The sequence below is a fragment of the Rhamphochromis longiceps genome, linkage group LG19 (assembly GCF_057381845.1).
Source record: "Rhamphochromis longiceps isolate RC_006_pf linkage group LG19, R_longiceps_female_GT1.1, whole genome shotgun sequence".
Classification (NCBI taxonomy): domain Eukaryota; kingdom Metazoa; phylum Chordata; class Actinopteri; order Cichliformes; family Cichlidae; genus Rhamphochromis; species Rhamphochromis longiceps.
In genome coordinates, this window is record NC_140575.1 from 8,553,303 (window position 1) to 8,570,880 (window position 17,578).

General features: G+C 39.2%; 2 protein-coding genes across 3 annotated transcripts; one reads left to right on the forward strand and one right to left on the reverse strand.

Moving 5' to 3' along the window:
* Positions 1 to 2,030: 2,030 nt before the first annotated feature.
* On the forward strand, positions 2,031 to 9,350 carry ahsa1b (AHA1, activator of heat shock protein ATPase homolog 1b). Its single transcript, XM_085391493.1, has 9 exons — positions 2,031 to 2,276; positions 3,611 to 3,801; positions 5,665 to 5,747; positions 5,842 to 5,959; positions 7,202 to 7,293; positions 7,570 to 7,698; positions 7,815 to 7,916; positions 8,042 to 8,093; positions 8,410 to 9,350. Exons 1-9 carry the CDS (start codon positions 2,197 to 2,199, stop codon positions 8,580 to 8,582), a joined length of 1,020 nt encoding a protein of 339 aa, XP_085247619.1. The 5' UTR covers positions 2,031 to 2,196; the 3' UTR covers positions 8,583 to 9,350.
* Positions 9,284 to 14,296, reverse strand: LOC146646145 (dr1-associated corepressor). 2 transcript variants are annotated; one of them, XM_085391494.1, is made up of 6 exons: positions 13,925 to 14,296; positions 13,317 to 13,389; positions 12,825 to 12,918; positions 10,788 to 10,882; positions 10,559 to 10,658; positions 9,284 to 10,185 (listed from the first exon to the last, which is right to left on the reverse strand). In XM_085391494.1, the coding sequence occupies exons 1-6, from the start codon at positions 13,964 to 13,966 to the stop codon at positions 10,068 to 10,070; spliced, it is 522 nt and encodes a 173-aa protein (XP_085247620.1). In that variant the 5' UTR covers positions 13,967 to 14,296; the 3' UTR covers positions 9,284 to 10,067. The 2 variants fall into 2 exon arrangements, with proteins under 2 accessions (XP_085247620.1, XP_085247621.1); XM_085391495.1 differs by having other exon boundaries at positions 10,769 to 10,882.
* Positions 14,297 to 17,578: the final 3,282 nt, after the last annotated feature.

The following is a 17,578-nucleotide window of genomic DNA, read 5'->3' on the forward strand; positions in this document are numbered from 1 at the left end:
TCCTCCTAAAGGGAAAGAAGTCCAATTTAAAATTTTGAATAAAATTTACCTGACAAATAGACTCCTTGGTGATAGATTCAAAATAGAAACTGGTAATTGTGTATTTTGTAAAACAGAAGAGGAGGATTTGGACCATCTATTCTTTTTATGCAATTTTATACAAATATTTTGGTTGGATTTTCATACCTGGCTTTATTCCAGTGGGATTCAAATTACCCCATTTACCTTAAATATGATAATGTTTAGAGTGTTTTTGAAAGAAAAGAAAGCTAATTATGGTGTTAATGTGTTATTAATCTTGTGCAAACAATTTATACATAAATGTCGTTTTTTAAGACCAAACCAACACTAGCTTACTGGAAAAACAACTTAAACCTGTTGGTTAAATCTTTGACTTTAGGTAAAAAGAAAAAGGCTGCTTTTTTGTTTCCTTTGTGGAAGATTTTGACTTAGTGAGTTAATAATCTGTTTAATTATGTGACCCTATCTTTATATTTTCTGTTTCCTATATATTAAAGTTGCTAATATGTAAGGAATGTCTATTCTCTGAATGTGTAGTATATGGTGCATTTTGTTTGTATGTTAATTTTACTAATATTTAAAAAAAAAAAAGGTGCCCTATCGGATTTGTTCACTGTGGAAGCCGTTTGAGTACAGTGAACTCACTTTCACGTACAAAAAAAAAACTGTTTGAGATGAGTTTTGCAGCATGGTTCATGATCCTGGTGGATGCTGCCGCCAGAAGCGGTCATAGAGTGAGGAACATGGTCAACAATACTCAGGTAGGCTGTGACTTTTACATTATGCTCAGCTGATATTAAGGGGCCCAAAGTGTGCCAATAAGTTATGCACCATGCCATTAGACCTCCAAGATGGATCCATGTATTCATGTTGTTTCTGAAAGTTGCAGCAGAAATCGAGACTCATCGGACCAGGCAGGATTTTTCCAATCTTTAATTGTGCATTGTTGATGCGCCTGTGTGAACTGTAGCCTGAGTTTGCTGTTCTTGCTGCTATGAAATTTATGAAATATTCAGTCTGTGTCTACATGCCTAAATGCATTGAGTTGCTCTGTGATTAGATAGCCATGTTACTGAGCAGCTGAATGGTAAATGGCCTGTATTTATATAGCGCTTTTCTAGTCCCTAAGGACCCCAAAGCGCTTTACATATCCAGTCATCCACCCATTCACGCACACATTCACACACTGGTGATGGCAAGCTACATTGTAGCCACAGCCACCCTGGGGCGCACTGACAGAGGCGAGGCTGTCGGACACTGGCGCCACCGGGCCCTCTGACCACCACCAGTGGTCAACGGGTGAAGTGTCTGGTGAGTGGACACCAGCCATTTTTTTTTTAACTCACAGCAAAGGGAACATACCTAAATAAAAGCTCATGCTATACTCACTCAAACTCTAGGTGAGAATCTGCTGACATGGACTTAATCCCTCACGGTCTTCCACTCATTTTTATAATCACTGTCTAATATCACAGGTTTTTACTTCAAGATATGTAAAATGTTTAGGCCATGCCATCAGAAGTTTCACTAAGATTTGTTTTCATAATTAATCAGTTATTTTGTCCAAAAATTGCCCCATAGCTGTGAAAAGTCTCCATTTTCATAAACCTGAGGGTGAGGCCTTAATTTGTCTTCCCCTTGCAAACAGCCAAGAACAGACAAAAGAAGTACATCCTTAAAATTAAAAACAAAAACAATGGAACATTTACAAATTTTGTGTGGTTGGTTTAAAAAAAAAAATGCTTGTAAAAGTAATTTGTATGAGTAGTTCATGTGAGCCTGGCAGAATGAAGCGTTTCTTTAGGAAAAAACAAACATTTGAAATGGAAAATAAAAACAAGTCTTTTCAAAGTTCATCTATCTGTGTATGTATTTACTTAGTTATTTGCTTACTTACTTATTTTTATTTTTGTAGTTCCAGAAGTCTGCATTCCTAACGCGGAACTATTCTTCAGACTTCCGGCAAAGGGGGGACATTTTTTACCTCCTTCCACAACGTTCCGTTTCCAGCATTTTCTGTGCTCGGCGAGTAAACGCAGGAGCACCGCTTGAGAGCCCGCAGCAGCCAGAGGCTTCTAGAAACAGCGTGCGCATCGGTGGATAGTCACCGGCAGACACCTGCTTTCTGCTTTTAACATTACACAGTTAAACGTTTCTTGTTATTTATTCAACAAAATGGCGAAGTGGGGAGAAGGAGACCCTCGTTGGATTGTAGAGGAGAGAGCTGATGCGACTAATGTCAACAATTGGCATTGGTAAGATCTAATGAAAGGACATTGGTTTTTAGCTGTTAGCCTAATGCTAACACGACACACCGAGCTCCTGTTAGTATCAAACTGTAGTTTATATGTTTAGATTTGGATCAAGTAAGGTTAGGTCATTATTTTGTCTGTAGCCGGCCTCAAGTATTGAGGTATATAAAAGTTTGAAACAATTAGGCGAGCTAACATTGCAGGCGTTCTTAAGTTAGCTTCGCCTGTAGCTAGCCGCTGAAGCTTCAAATGCATGTGTAACGGCTTTTAACATCAGTAGCGTTAAAATGCAGCATGACTAATTGTATCTACTGCAGTATTCTGGTGTAGTAACAAGCTTTATAGTCTCTCGCATTTGGTAAGTTTACGGTTACCAATGTTTCATCGGTTGCACCAGAACACGTGTGGTAGCCCCAATTACAACGTGACTGCATTTTTTATAACTGCCCTACGCAAAATAATACGAATGAATTCATAGTTTGTAAATATGGCATTTGTTCGTCTTCTGTAATGATCCCGGAGCATTTGATTACTGGCTTTTCTCTGTAGCAGCCATACTAAAGGGGCGCTGTCACCAGTCAACTAGAATGTGGTTCTCAGATTTGTCACTTAAGCCGGTCTGTGCCCACCTTCCAGCTGTGGTGACCTCCTAAAATACATTTGTATCTAGCAGAGGATTAGAAAGCTGATGTCAGAGGCCATCTGACTGGGTGATCCAATTGTGACGTCCTGAGTAGTTACCAGTAATGTACACTTTACAACTGTACACAACAACTGTACACAGTTGTTGTTGTTGGGTGTTTTTTGTTTGATCTCCCCCTTTTGTGTTATGAAGATAAAGAACCCTTCCCACTATATATTGTTTTTAACACATTTAACTAGTGCATAATGAGTGGCCATATAGGGTGAATCTGATTCAGTCATGTGAGGAGAGGTTCCAGTAGGAAAGGCATCTGGTGTAAAGCCTCTGCCAAATTAAACATGTGGAGCTTCCCGCTGTGGCAACTCCTTGTGAATAAGAGAGCAGATCCAAGTACCATGATCTTCCTCTTGCTAGTTTACAATTGATGTGACTGAGCAGGTAAATCTTGGCCAGTCTAGCCTCACATTTGCCAAACGACCAGTGTCAAACAGACATATGTTTGATGACATGTCAGTGCATCTCATGTTTGGGATTCAGAAAACAAATTTCCCAGTTGAGTATGACTGCAAACACTTTGAAAATACATTGAGAAGAAGGCTTGTAAAGTGCACAATCCTTAGTTAAGGTGTTGGGGTTTTTTGTTCCCTGTTCGGATGTGCTCACTTATCTTTGTGGTCTCTGCTGGACTTTGCAGGACGGAAAGAGATGCAACAAACTGGTCATCAGATAAGTTAAAATCTCTGCTTCTTGGATTGAGCGTGGAGAATGAGGAGGGAACGTGTGAAGTGACAGAAGTCAGCAAGGTGGAAGGAGAGGCCTCGATTAATAACCGCAAAGGGAAACTTATTTTCTTTTATGAGTGGAACGTGAAAGCTACTTGGACTGGTAAGTAGAAAACTAGCATTATTGTTTGTTTCATTTAAGGCAGTAGTTTGGTTTTAATTGTATCTCTGAAACTGGTCGTTTGGCTGCTAACAGTGGCAGTTACCGTCATTGCTTCCAGACTATAATTTAGCAGGCACTGAGACTTAATCAGCATTGTGCCAGCTTGTTTGCAAACATCTTGAATGCAGGGCACGATCTCTTATATGGTGAAGTTTTACAGCTCAGCCTTTAACAGTAGGGCTGAACGATTATGGAAAATAATCTAATTGCGATTTTTTTTGCCCCAATATTGCGATTGCGATGCGATTATTTTTTAAGGTCTTTGCCTTCTGTATTATTAAACAAAGACAAGCAATACATCATATAGTATGGCCAATACTATATTACATTAATTTTAAACTGTTCTTTCCTGGAAGACAGACCTCTGTTATGATGACATGAGGTGATGCATGAATTGATGACTGACATTTTTATTTAACTACTTCAATCACAACAGTATATTTGAACATACACAATAGTTTATTTTTAGCTTACAAACATCTGAGCATAAAGTGCTGACAAGGAACCCTGGTGTAAACATTAAAATGAAAGTCAGTACAATGTGCAGATTGCAGAAATATACATAAAAAAAATCAGTGGCTTTACCACACTCAGTTTTTCGACATCTGTGAACTACTAGACAGTCATTCAATTAAAAAATAATATTAAATAAATAAAACTAATAAATAAAAAATACACACATCTTACTGATCTCTGCAGTCAGTAACATTACACATAAAGTGCAAACATAATAGCAATTGTATAAACACACACACAAACACGCCTTTAAAATTTAAAGGCGTGAAATTGGACGGTCTAGTTCTGATTAGCGTCACCGCTGTCTCGGTGGAGTTTAATAAACTCGGCCGTCTGCTTCTTGCTATCTAAAATATAACCAGACACTGGTGTAAATTCTCGACTGTCTCATACTTCTGTTTAATAAGTTTTCTGTTTGACGTTTAGTCAGCTGTGTGAAAACCAAGGAGGAACCCACCCGGGGGATTAATAAAGTTTTATTTTATCTAATCTAATAACTTTAATCTCAGCCAAACCGATTTACTCACGAACAAACAAAACACTGAAAAAAGCCCAACAATAACATTTTTAGGTTGTCTAAGTGACTTATATATTACGTTTAACCCGAGCAGCGAAACTCCGCGGTGATCTGAAAATGATGTGCCTGGAGTTGTGCCGTTCTCGGCCGCATCAGTAACCCTCGAGCTCCCGGCTAGCTGTCGAGCTGGTGGGTAGCAGACGCCTCTGAAAACGTCGAAGCACTTTTGCAAATATGGGATATCTTGATAAACCGAGCAGATATTTGATGTTTACACAACTACTTTCTCGCCTGAAAATATGTTAAAAGTTTATTTTGTGACCCAGAAAGATTAGTATGAGTAATTTTAAAACTTAGTAGCGGCCGCCATTGCTGGAAACTGGAGTTTGGCTGGGCCGCGCTATGAATTCTGGGATATGGTAGTAATTTGGACAGCCTTCGGCACGTCGCTGTGACGTAATCGGTCTACAAATGCGGCCTCAGGAGGATGCAGCCCATGAATTTGGACATGTCCAGAGTATAATCGCAGCCTTTGCGGTTAGAAAATTGCACTTGATCATGTCGCGATATTATCGCAAATGCGATATATCGTTCAGCCCTATTTAACAGGTAGATTTTTATATCTAATAGGGGGAAAAAGCTTCAGTGGCTTATAGAGAAGAGTGACTGAGCTAATATGTTGTATTTTTATTATCGTTACTAAAATAGGAGGCAGGTTTGAAGAGGCTTTGAATCTTTGCTGACATGTTTATTCTTTTTTGTTTGAACAGGAAAGTCAAAAGCAGGAGTCGAGTATAAAGGAACAATTGAAGTTCCAAACCTGTCTGATGAAAATGACATGGAGGATCTTGATGTAAGTTTCACCAAAGCACATGTGCACACTGATTCAGGCTGGCTGGAAGGTGGAGGAAGAGTTTACCGAGTTTACTTTCCTGTGTCGTGTCCAGATTTCTGTATCGTTGAACAAAGATGAACCCGACACGCTGCTGATGAACCTGATGAAAACGAAAGGAGTGGATAAATTCCGCGACGCATTGCAGAGCTACGTTGGGTTCTTAAAAACAGGTGAGCTAACGAACAGCAAATTTCTCCCAGAGCCTAATTGCTGAACACATTGAGATTATGCATGATTGTAAATCGTTAAACTCTTTTTGGGTAGAATTTGCGTTAAGAGTTTGCCAGATTCAGTTTAGGTCAAAGAAAAGGGTCAAATGCTTACCGTATTTTCCGGACTACAAAGCGCACCTGAATATTAGCCGCACAAGCTAAAATCAGGGGAAAATCCTGTTTTGTACATACATTAGCCGCACCTGACTAAAAGCCGCAGGTGTTTCAATGTTGACTTATCATATGTAAGAGAATATGCACAAAGGGAATTGTCAGGAAAGAGATGGCTGTTTGGAGACACACCCCTTTTATTAATATTTTGAAAAACAAGTTAGGGGTACATATTTGCATAACTTTTTAGGGTATATGTACAAGTAGCGGTAATTACAAGTACAAAACATGTACTGTGCTTCATAAATGAGTAACAAATGTAGTACATAACAATAACCTACAGCACACCAGAAAAATAGATTCAGACTACCTTTTAGGCTCAGGTGCAGTGACACGGCTTTAACAAGAAGAAAAGTCAGTCATTCACCATCTTTCTCTTCTTCCTGCGCACTAAAACCACCAAAGTCCTCTTCTCCAGTGTCGGATACGAACAGGCTCAGGATGGCTACGTCATCCACTCTCAGCTTCTCTCCTTCGTTGTCACTTTCAAAACCAAAGAAATCCTCGTTGTCAGAGTCGAACACCCTCTGAAGGGCCGTGGCGGTGTCCTCCTCTCCATCATGCAGCAGTCCAGCCCTTCGAAATCCGTTGGTGATCATGGATGTTTTCACACTTTTCCACACTGTCAGAATCCACCGGTGGAGCATAACTTGCTTTTCGCAAGTTTATCGCCGCTCATCATCCACGCCTCCAGCTGAACGCGTAGTGCTACTTTGAAGTTTGTTTTTCGCGCTACTTCGTACGGCACTACGTTGCCTGGCGGATGGACATGTGACCAACATACCACTCTTGAACCCCGATACTGTGTGTCTGATCACATGCCCTTCCGCCAGGCAACGTAGTGCCGTACAAGAGCGGAACAAACAAAACAAATCGTCTTACGATATCACAAAAATCATGGACAATCCATAGAAAAGCCGCACCTGACTAAAAGCCGCAGGGTTCAAAGCTTCTGCAAAAAGTAGCGGCTTATAGCCCGAAAATTGCGGTATATTTATACAAATTCTTCTTTCTTTTTTTTAATTGCAGAATTCACACAGGGGATGATCCTACCCACAGCCAATGGTGTGGCCAAACCACAGTCCACATCACAGTCCAAAGCTAAGCTGGATAAAACTGAGGTTGGTGCACATCAATCACATAGTAAAGATTTTGGACTTTGACACTCACTTTGTCCCCATTTTATTTACTCTGATACCCGAAGCAGTGTTAAGCCTGCTTTCTGTGGTTAAATTCCCACCATTCAGTTGTTGTTCATGTCAGATTACGTGGAAGGTTTAAAGCAGTTTCTAGTTACGTCAAAAATTATGACGTTTCTGCAGAAGTCTAAACCAGGCTTTAGTTATGGCACATAAACTGATCCGTGCTCACCAGACTTCTATGCTTGTGTGGAACAGATTTCCTCCTCTGCCAGCACAGCCACTCCCGTCAACACCGGCGTCAAGATCCCCACCTGTAAATTTACATTGAAAGAAACGTTTCTCACCTCACCAGCTGAACTCTACAGGGTCTTTCTGAACAGAGAGGTGAGCCTCAGCTGTGTGTTTGATTGGAAACCCAGGCTGTGGTTGTGTCTTGTTAAGTCTTTCAGTAAAAATGGACTTTGCTTCTTTTGATTTTGGGGCTTCTTGTCAATAAACAGATGGTTCAGGCGTTCACGCGTGGTTCAGCCACAGTGGATGGAGAGAAGGGCGGAAAGTTTCGTCTGCTAGATGGAAATATTCTGGGCGAGTTCACAGAGCTGGTGAGTCTGATCTATGACATTTAAAAATAAGCATTTGTGTATATGAATCATTTACTTGACTGTACTGCACCACATTAACGTCACTTTACCTGAGTAAATTCTAACACAAGTCCTCTTGCTTTCAGGTTCCAGATGAGAAAATAGTTATGAAGTGGCGGTATAACACCTGGCCCTGTGGTAGGTTTCTATTTTTCAGTATGTGGGAACAGTGCTTACTATCATACAACAAACTGGACCATTTAAATTCAAATTTGAAAAAAAAAAATGTACTAGTATAGATGAATTCAAACACATAAACTGTGAAATAATAATTGCACAGCAGTGGTTTGTGTTATGGCTCAATAAAAAGGTCAGCTTTTCATTCACCTACTATAATTTTATCCTCATCTGTAGCTCACTTCAGGGTCAAAAATTATCTCCTCGGATCTCTCTTCCTTTTATGCTATCGTGCTTTTATAGTTAAAAGTATGGATTTATTTATTTTTTGCCACAGAGCACTACGCCACGATCACAATGACGTTCTTGGACCGGAGCAGCGAGACAGAGCTGAAGGTGGAGTATCGAGGCGTCCCAAACAGCCAGGAGGAGCAGACGAAAGAGGGCTGGAAGAGATACTACTTCGAATCTATTAAACAGACATTTGGCTACGGAGCACGGCTCTTCTGAAAACTGTGTACTGTAGTGCTGTTTTGTTTTGGTTTTCTTTCCTGTTTTGGATTTTTAATCTTTTGTCCTTCGATCTCTGGCACATCCGACTGTAAACTCAGAGCACGACTTAACAGAAGAGACAGCATAAGTGAGGCCAATCCATCACCTCTCTGTGTGTAAATGTTTTCTTTTCTGAGCATATTTAAAATCAATCTTTGTTTTTGTTCCCCCTCCTTCAGTATTTGGATCAGTTGTTCAAAGGAGAATGAATGGACCGTGCCTTTGGGACTCGGGATAAATAATGGATTGAATAAAACAAAGGGATCTATCGCACCACTACTTCAAATTGGCCTCTACGTCTATAAATATGTAATTATTGCAGGAGATAAACAGAAATGTTTTCTTTTATTTGAAAAACAATGTTTAAAAAATGAATGTTTATTTTTTACTTGTATTGCTCATTTTGAGTCATTGTAGTGAAGATGCATGTTTTCATTCCAAACTGCCCCCCATGTGGAAGAATGACGTCCGATCACCTGCAGCGGAGCAGGACTGTACTCCAGCTTGTTCCTCTGAGACTAGATTGGATGCTCATTACAAGTGTAGCGTCTGTCAGCGTGGATCAGCAGGAGGAACGTTAGCGAACCTCATCAGTGCTGGGACATGGAAACAGTCTCACCTCCTCATGCAGGTCACTGCGTAGCAACTGAAGAGAGATGTTTTTGCTTTATTTTGTTTCAAAATGTTAAAAAAAAAAAAATCCAGTAAAAATAACCTTTCAGAACAGAGTGCATCTATTTATTCCTCATTTCACGCCATCACAGTGTAAAAAGGTTAGTTTACTGGAATAAACCAATCCCTATATGCTTGCGACTTGTTTTTATTCAACTTCTTTACATTCGAACTATCTGGAGATTCCAATTATTTATTTACATAAGTTATTTATTTTCATATATGCAAAAATCTTTAAAACTTTTAATTTACAAGTGCTCTAAAAATAGACACCACAAAGGCCACTATTTCTTAAAATAAGCACTTAGTTTGGTTTTAAAGATTGCTGCACATCCTACCGGAAAACAAAAACAAGCAAAAAATAAAGTAATACACTGAAAGCATCTAATTTGTATCAAAGAATATACATCTTCAAAATACAGTAAAAAAAAAAAAAAAAGAGCTGCACACTGTCTAAAAGTGTTCCAGAATAATCTCAAAACTCAATATTGTAATCTAAATAGCATCATTATTCAAGCATGTACTGCTCTACAAACACAATTTCCTAATCAGCAAGAAGAAGGAAAAAAAAATCTACAACTCAGTGCAAACTTCCACAAAAGATTCAAGTGATCCTAAAATATATCTGCTCCAAACAAAGATCCCTTATCCTCCCAAGAAAAGGAACTCTTTATTTACCCAAAAGCTGGACTTGAGCTAACGAAACAACTTGTACGTAGACGTCAGCTGAAGTATTGCGATTACTTAGCCTCACTTATTTGTGACCAAAATCTAGGACAGCAGAGACAAAAGACAAATGTAAGGAGACATAATGAAATGAGGCGCTGCTGTGACTTCACAGCGGCTTCCGCTGGTTGCACAGTCATAAGCAGATGTAGAGCTCCGACTCCTGGAAGGAGGAGAGGAAATGATTGACTAACTGAAACAAGAAGGGGTATTAACATGTCCGCAAAGTTCATAAGCTCTTAGTAACCAAGGTAACTGATAAGAATTTGTTCTCCGTCTTCACCCTTTCACCCACGGATCACCACAACCGTTCTCTAGACAAGACAAACACTGCTGAGGTAAGAAGTACTCTACACTTTTTCAGAGTAAAATTATCACTATGGCCTCAAGGGGGCGCTGCTGCAGCTTTTAGCATGCAACACAAAAGTGTCCACTACTGCTCGAGTGCCAGAAACACAAGTACACACATTCTGAGAGCTGATTGGTTCGGTTCGCATGTTAGTTGGAGTAAGATTTTGTTTTTAGTTACTACGTACGCTGGCACTCGAGTCGTTGTCAAGTGAGTCGAGGCTACCTTGCGGAGCCATTTCCTCCACTTCAGGTGGTTTTTTAACAGAAACTTCATGCTGTTTGTTCCTTGAAACAAAGAAAAGGTCAATTATCATAAGAATTTAATAATGTTGAGGGCATTTGGAGGCTTTTTAAGAAGGAATTAGTTACATTGACATTAAAGGTACACTCTCTACCTGTATAAAGGCCACATACTCATGCTTCTGTTGTCCTTCTGGCTTGTAGGCGTGGTTTGTGCTACCAAGTCTTTGAGAAAATGGAAGAGCTTTTCTGACTCTATGCATTGCTTCCTATAAAAGCACAAAATGTAATACATTATATGCCAACTTTTCATATACATGCATGTGAACGACATGCTAAAGAGAAAAAAAAGCAAACAAACTGACAGTATATTGATTTCATTTGCTTTTTTTGTTAAATATTCAATTTATTTTATTGGGGATAACTAATGTTAAGAGCCTAGGAACTGTTTTAAAAACAACAGCATACAGTATTCTTGATTCTTGAGCCACCGCTGATTCTTTATATAAAAAAAAACAGACTTTTCTTATAATTTCTTATAAAATGGTCCAGAACAATAACTCCCCAAGCTTTCTGAAGGTCTTTCAAAGTTTTTCTTCAAACATTGGCCTCTTTTTCACTAACTTTCAGTCCAGTCCTTGTACCTGAATATTTTTATAGGAATGGTTTTTGTTTATGCTACTTAACATTGACCTATGAACCTTAAAAGGCCACGTAACTAAAGTAAGACGACCCATTTTGGTCTCATCCTTAACAAATAGGGTGGGGGTGGGGGGGTGGGGGGTGGGGGTCATTAAAGACCTGGCACAGGACCTAAAAGCTGCATTTGAACCTTCAATTGATCCATCTCTGTTTCGCTCAAGCCTCATCAGAAATGATCTCAGTGGAATGGTGGCTGTCAAGAAGCCATTAGTAAGGAAGGGAAACAGAGGAAAAAGGCTGAGGTATACCAAAATATACAAAAACACGACTGAAAATCAGAGGCAACAATGGCAAAATGACACAACATTTGAAATTTTTGGTTCAAATTGTTGTGAAGCAGTATGGAAGAGTTCAGGAGAAAGGCACAACATGTCTGTTTGCAGCCATCTGTAAAACATGGTAGAGGTTCTGCCAAGTTTGAAAAGCAATGCCAGCATCACTGGCTGCAGGATCATGTGATCCCCAGCATCACTGGCTACCAACACATGACGCTACCATCAGATTTTGATCCACCATGCAAAAACAAAGTATCTAATTGGCAGAATTTCATTTGTCAGCATGACCATACACACTTCCAATGCAGTAAAAGCATACATGGACAGAAAAAACACACAGTGGGACAATATCAGTCATGGATTGGCCTCCCAAGACTCTGGACCTCAAAATCAGTGAAGCAATCTTGGATTGTCATCACAGAGATCACAACAAAAGGCAGCCAACATCGAAAGAAGAGCTTTGAATGTCCTTCAAAAATCCTGGAAAACTATTCCCACTTAATGAAATGACAAGACGGAGATTTCAGGCTGTGTTGAAGAATGAAGGTCCTCGTACCAAATATCGATTTTCATGGTTGTTAAAAATGTACAAACTCTATGTTTTATAAGTATGTCGGTGCATGTTTCAATAAATCGCTGCATCTATTTTCCATTTTCCTAGCAAAGTATAAAGAAGTAAGAGGTGGATCAAGATTGTTGCACAGTACTGTAACCTGTTCAGTCATTTTTTTAGTTGAAATTTGTGAGGAACCTCGTGCGTAGTAAGTCTGAGTGAATGCTGTCATATTCAGTTAGATATGAACAAGATTATAATTGCACGTATGTCTTCTTCATCTTCACAAAAGACAGTTTGCACGCCTGCAGCAGTCGAAGGTGCGCATAGATCTCGTGAAAATATCTGCCTCACTTACACTCATAATATTTCTCTTCCAGTGTGAAACCCTAAAGCACTGCTTTCAGAGATGAGGACAGAAAGTGAAACAGGTCATGTGAACCAGACTCACTGACAATAGGAGCTGGCTTTAGTTTATTGCTTCCAGCTGTTTTTGGAAGTCTTTCATCTAAATGTTCTTCTGTGAGCATAGAGTGTTGCATGCATTTACGCACAGGGCACAACACTGCTGATTTCATTAATTACGTCTACATATACCATCATTTTAGCATCTTGGTTGGATTAGTCTTGATTAATTCATAATCTCATATACTTGAGCTCAAATAACAAAGTCTTACTTACATGTGAGCCACAGACACAACAGCGCTGAGCTTGGACTCTGTAATCACGCAGGTTTTGGTCAGCAGAGACTTCAGGAATATCTCCAAGGCCCGAGCTTATTGATGCAGTATGGGATTTCACAGCTCTACAACACTTTCAGCATGTATTTACATACTTGCTTTGACATAATACAGTTACCATTTAACACTAGCTAACATCAAATATCCACACCATCACAGCAGAAAACAGTTCCTATCACCTGGAGGGATGTATCTTAGTGCAATAAACTGAACAATTTATTGTTGAGCCATTGTGTGTATTTGCTTTAATCAGCCTAAATTAATGTTTAATTCAGTCTAACCAATATCCAATACCTAAAACAACGAGATTCATTAGGACAGTTTATTTATTTTGCTAAGCGATTGGCACTTGAACGCAACTGACTTTAACTCCCAGCAAGTGCCTCAGGAGAAGCTGGAAGAAGATGCTGCTTCGGCAACTCATAAAGGATACATATGATTACAGGAACTGCCATCGCCATCCGGCCCACCTCAGCGTCCTTCTGCATGATTTTTTTGATGCGCCTCTGGCAACAATATCAAAGAGTTTACAGCTGTTCAAGCAAATGGAAGTTACGGTGCATTGAGGAGCACTGAGTAAACTGCATGTAACTGATGAAATAACTGTTAATAGCAGCTGAAGGTGGGTTTTTTTTAATGGTTCATATGTGAAAAACAATGTGTGACATGTATGTACCAACTATTTATACTACAAAATAGGCCTACATACATTTCATTAAAAAGGAAAACAAGTTTCCCAACCACAACATAAAAAATGGAAGGAACAGAAAGCACAACGTCCTGCAAACTCGTATTCATTGAAAAAACATCGAAACACCTTATATAATGGTACCGTTTTTTGTTGTTGTTTTTTAACGAGTAAGTAATTTAGCCTAGTAGAGCTAAAGCATTTTTATTAACATATCTCCTAGTTTGCTAGGCTAGCTCGCTAATAAACATGATTTCCAGCAGTCTTTGAATGCAACAGTTGTCACACGACTACAGTTACCCGTTAGCTCGTTTGGCAGCTTTAATTTTCCACATTATTCCACATTTACTCACAGCAGGGAAGCGTACGTTATATCTTCTCTTCTGTCCGGACATTTTCGTCGCTTTAATCCGCGCCGCTCGAACACAGTTTTCATATTTTTACCGCAAATCGCTGCTTCGTCCATATGTTTACCTTCAGCAGGAAGAACCCCGCAAAAAATGCCCCAGAAAAGAAAAAACACACACCTGAGGTCAACCTGTCCTGACCCCGACAATGACGTCATCACACTGGCGCGTTAACAACTCGTGCTAAAAATGGTTTTAAAAAAATTCAAAACGTTAACTATTTAGGACTTTAGATACCATTGATGTCAGTTCAAATGTATTTATATAGTACCAGTTCACAACAACATTCTCAGCAAGACGCTTTACGTTGTCAGGTAAAGACCTTACAATATTAGAAACAAAGTCCAATAATCAGATGGCCCCCTATGAGCAAGCTCTTGGCGACAGTGGGAAGGAAAAACTCATTTTTAAAAGCACAAAACCTCCAGCAGAACCAGGTTCAGGGGTTGGGGTGATTGGAAAGAGATAAGAGCAGCGTGAGACAGGACAAAACACACACATGGGAGAAAAAGCCCGAGTTTAATCATCGCTAATGATCAAATTCAATCGAGTTGGATAAACACTTGGAGAGGGAAGAAAGACAAATAAAGTAGAAACACTCAATCCATGGGATATGGGAAGGCCTCAGCAGCCTAGGCCTATTCCAGTATAATCAAGAGATGGTTCAGGGTCACCTTATCCAACACTAATTATAATCTTTATCAAAAACCAAAATTTTAAGCCTAACCTTAAAAGTAGAGAGGGTGTCCAAAAAGTCCAAACTGGAAGCTGGTTCAACAGAAGAGGGCCTGAAAGCTGCCTCTGTCAGGATAATGGGACAAATGTATAATGGGACAAATGACACCTAAAGGACATATCCTGTCAGCAATAACTCCAACATTCCTCACAATGTTACTGTTACTTAACATAGCCATTATTTGATTTATATTGGAATTCATCTATTTATTCATTAATATTACCTACAGCTAACATGACAAATTAAAAAATAAAAGCATGTCCTATAGGCTGCTTTTCAGATTTTGCAGCATTTAGGCCATATATAGGGCCCTCCCCTGCACCACTATGTGCAATTAAAAAAATGAGTGGATGTATGAATTTTGCATTTACTATATTACTGCATGAAAACATCCACATTAATCATGTTAAGTACACAAATAAAGAAATACATATTATTAAATAAGAAGATTTCAAGTTTTTCTGTTGTGGCCACAGGATATTTTTAACACTGAAAGTCCTCTTACATAAGTTCACATTTTAAAGCTGGCCATTTTGCTTTTTTAATACTTCACACAGTTTTTGTTTGCATTCACGCACCATCTGCTGGACTGAAGACCACCCGGAAAACACGGATGTTTTCATTTGCTTGCGGTGACATATTGATCTTCAGCAGAGTATCACTCTGTCTGGACCACTCTGGCTTCAATAATGACTGCAAAGGTTAATCAGATAAGGTTAATCAGTACTCACTGAAAAAGATTATGTAAGACTAATAAAGCATCGACACCAGCAGGATAACTGTTATCTTTACTTTATGCATGCATGTTCTTTTTTTAAACATATTTGTGCCGACTGGTGGTAATTGGTGCATTTTTCATTAACACTTCTAGTCTCAACTAGTTTAGATTTTAACCATTTATAACCTGGGACATTTTTTTTCATGTAGCACCTTTATGGAAAAGGAGAAAAATATAACCAGCCATTATTTCAATTCAAATATATCAACGGGATTTTGGAATAAAAGCATCTTTCTGCTTCTAAGCATTTTATTTGTAGTACTTTTCTTACATACAATTTTAGATCATAAGAATATAAAGGTTAAGTAAGGGATGTCAAACTCATTTTAGATCATGGGCCACACACAGTACAGTCAGCCCACTTTGAGTTTGAACGAGTGAAACTCACCTTTCTGTCAGTGTAAAGAAGTTTAAATACACATTTAATCCCTGACATAGATTATATAAGAAAAAGTGCAATTTCAGCTGTAAATCTAAGTGCTATCGAAATGACAAAGAAATGCTGCTGAAGTAAATGAAAGAAATTACACAACTCTTTTGCAAAATTACAGAAACTTCATGGTAGCTCATTGCCCAGAAAGATTTTTTTAATGTAAACTCATTGTAAATAAGAAAAAAGAAAAGAAAAAAGAATTGTAGGTATTGAAAAAACAGGAATGTTGTTTATTTATTACTTTGGTATATTATGAATTGCCATGTGTGAGATCTTTATCAGAGAAAAGTTGTAAAAGGTATGAAAATACAGTTAAAAGTCCAAAGTTTATGCCCTCCTTTACAGTTTTTGACTCTATCCAATGGGCCAGATTCCTGAGCCAATTCTGGCCCCCGGGCCTTATGTTTCACACCCCTGGTTTAGGCCGTCTGCAGTCAAACAAATAAATCCAATTTTCTGCTGATGTGACTGCCTCGCCATTAATGAGTGAACTAAAAAAAACTTAAAATAATATTCACTGCATCTTGATGCATTCTCAATCATCCAGGTAAGTAAATCTCCAAAAGCTGATTCTGTTCATCTGGACGTAGCGTGCAGATAACGCTACGTCCAGATGAACAGAATCAACTTTTGGAGAATATTCACTGCATTCTTATAAAATAACATTGCCCCTCAGCCCATAAAATGCCCTACAACCTGGCATGTTGCAGACCTGGGATTGATTTTCTGCTGAGACGTGCAGATAAATATCTCAACCCTAATTCAGGAAGTGTGGCCTAACAACATTAAAATCAGTTACACTGCCTGATAAAGGTGCATGGCATTGAATATTTATGTGTGGTGGTTGTGGGGAGAGCAAACAAAACAGCCTCCAGTGTGTTTGAGGGGGAGTTTTGAACTTAAGAATCTTGCAGGTGGGGATCTGAGTTTTTGTTTCCCCTCAAGGAATCAACTCGAGTCTTTCCACAGAGAGGAATTTACAGCCACTGTAACTGTAACACTGACTATACAAGAGAGGGAAAAGAAGAGAAATAAACCCAGCCCTGCCAGGACCATGACAAATAGTAATATCTGGCATATTTAGCCAGCTTAGAGTGCTGAGTTCATTATACATTCATAGCACATCATAACAGAATGGAAAAAGTAGTGTTATGTAACGCCACCTGGTGGACAGCTTTTGTGTAGAATAAAGACTCGACAGAGGGATTGGAATCCCACAACTCTGAGTTTTGTTCACTTGAAAAGTTGTAGTACTCGAGACACAAACGAGAGAAATAAAAAAAAAAGCCTTCTGTGTTGGTTTGCAGGTCCCTGACACGTGGAGCTCAGTCAGTGCATCTTGGAGCATCAGGCCAGTCTACCCGGCCCATTCAGAGGTGGCTATCTTAGTCCTTTCACATTTCTCAGATTGCACATACTGGATTCCTCTCCTTGACTCCTATCCTTAACCCCCTTTGTACTTCCCACCAGTGATGCAGGCAGAGGAGAGAGGGGTGGAGTCAGCAGGCCTTTGACAAAATAAGAGCACCTCTCTTCAACGCTTCATTTTAAAGCAATTTCAGGTAAATATGATCTTTGGCTCAACTGCATTATAACTTATTGTCGTTGTTTTTTATTTTATTAGCCCAACTACATCTGCATTTTATGATGTAG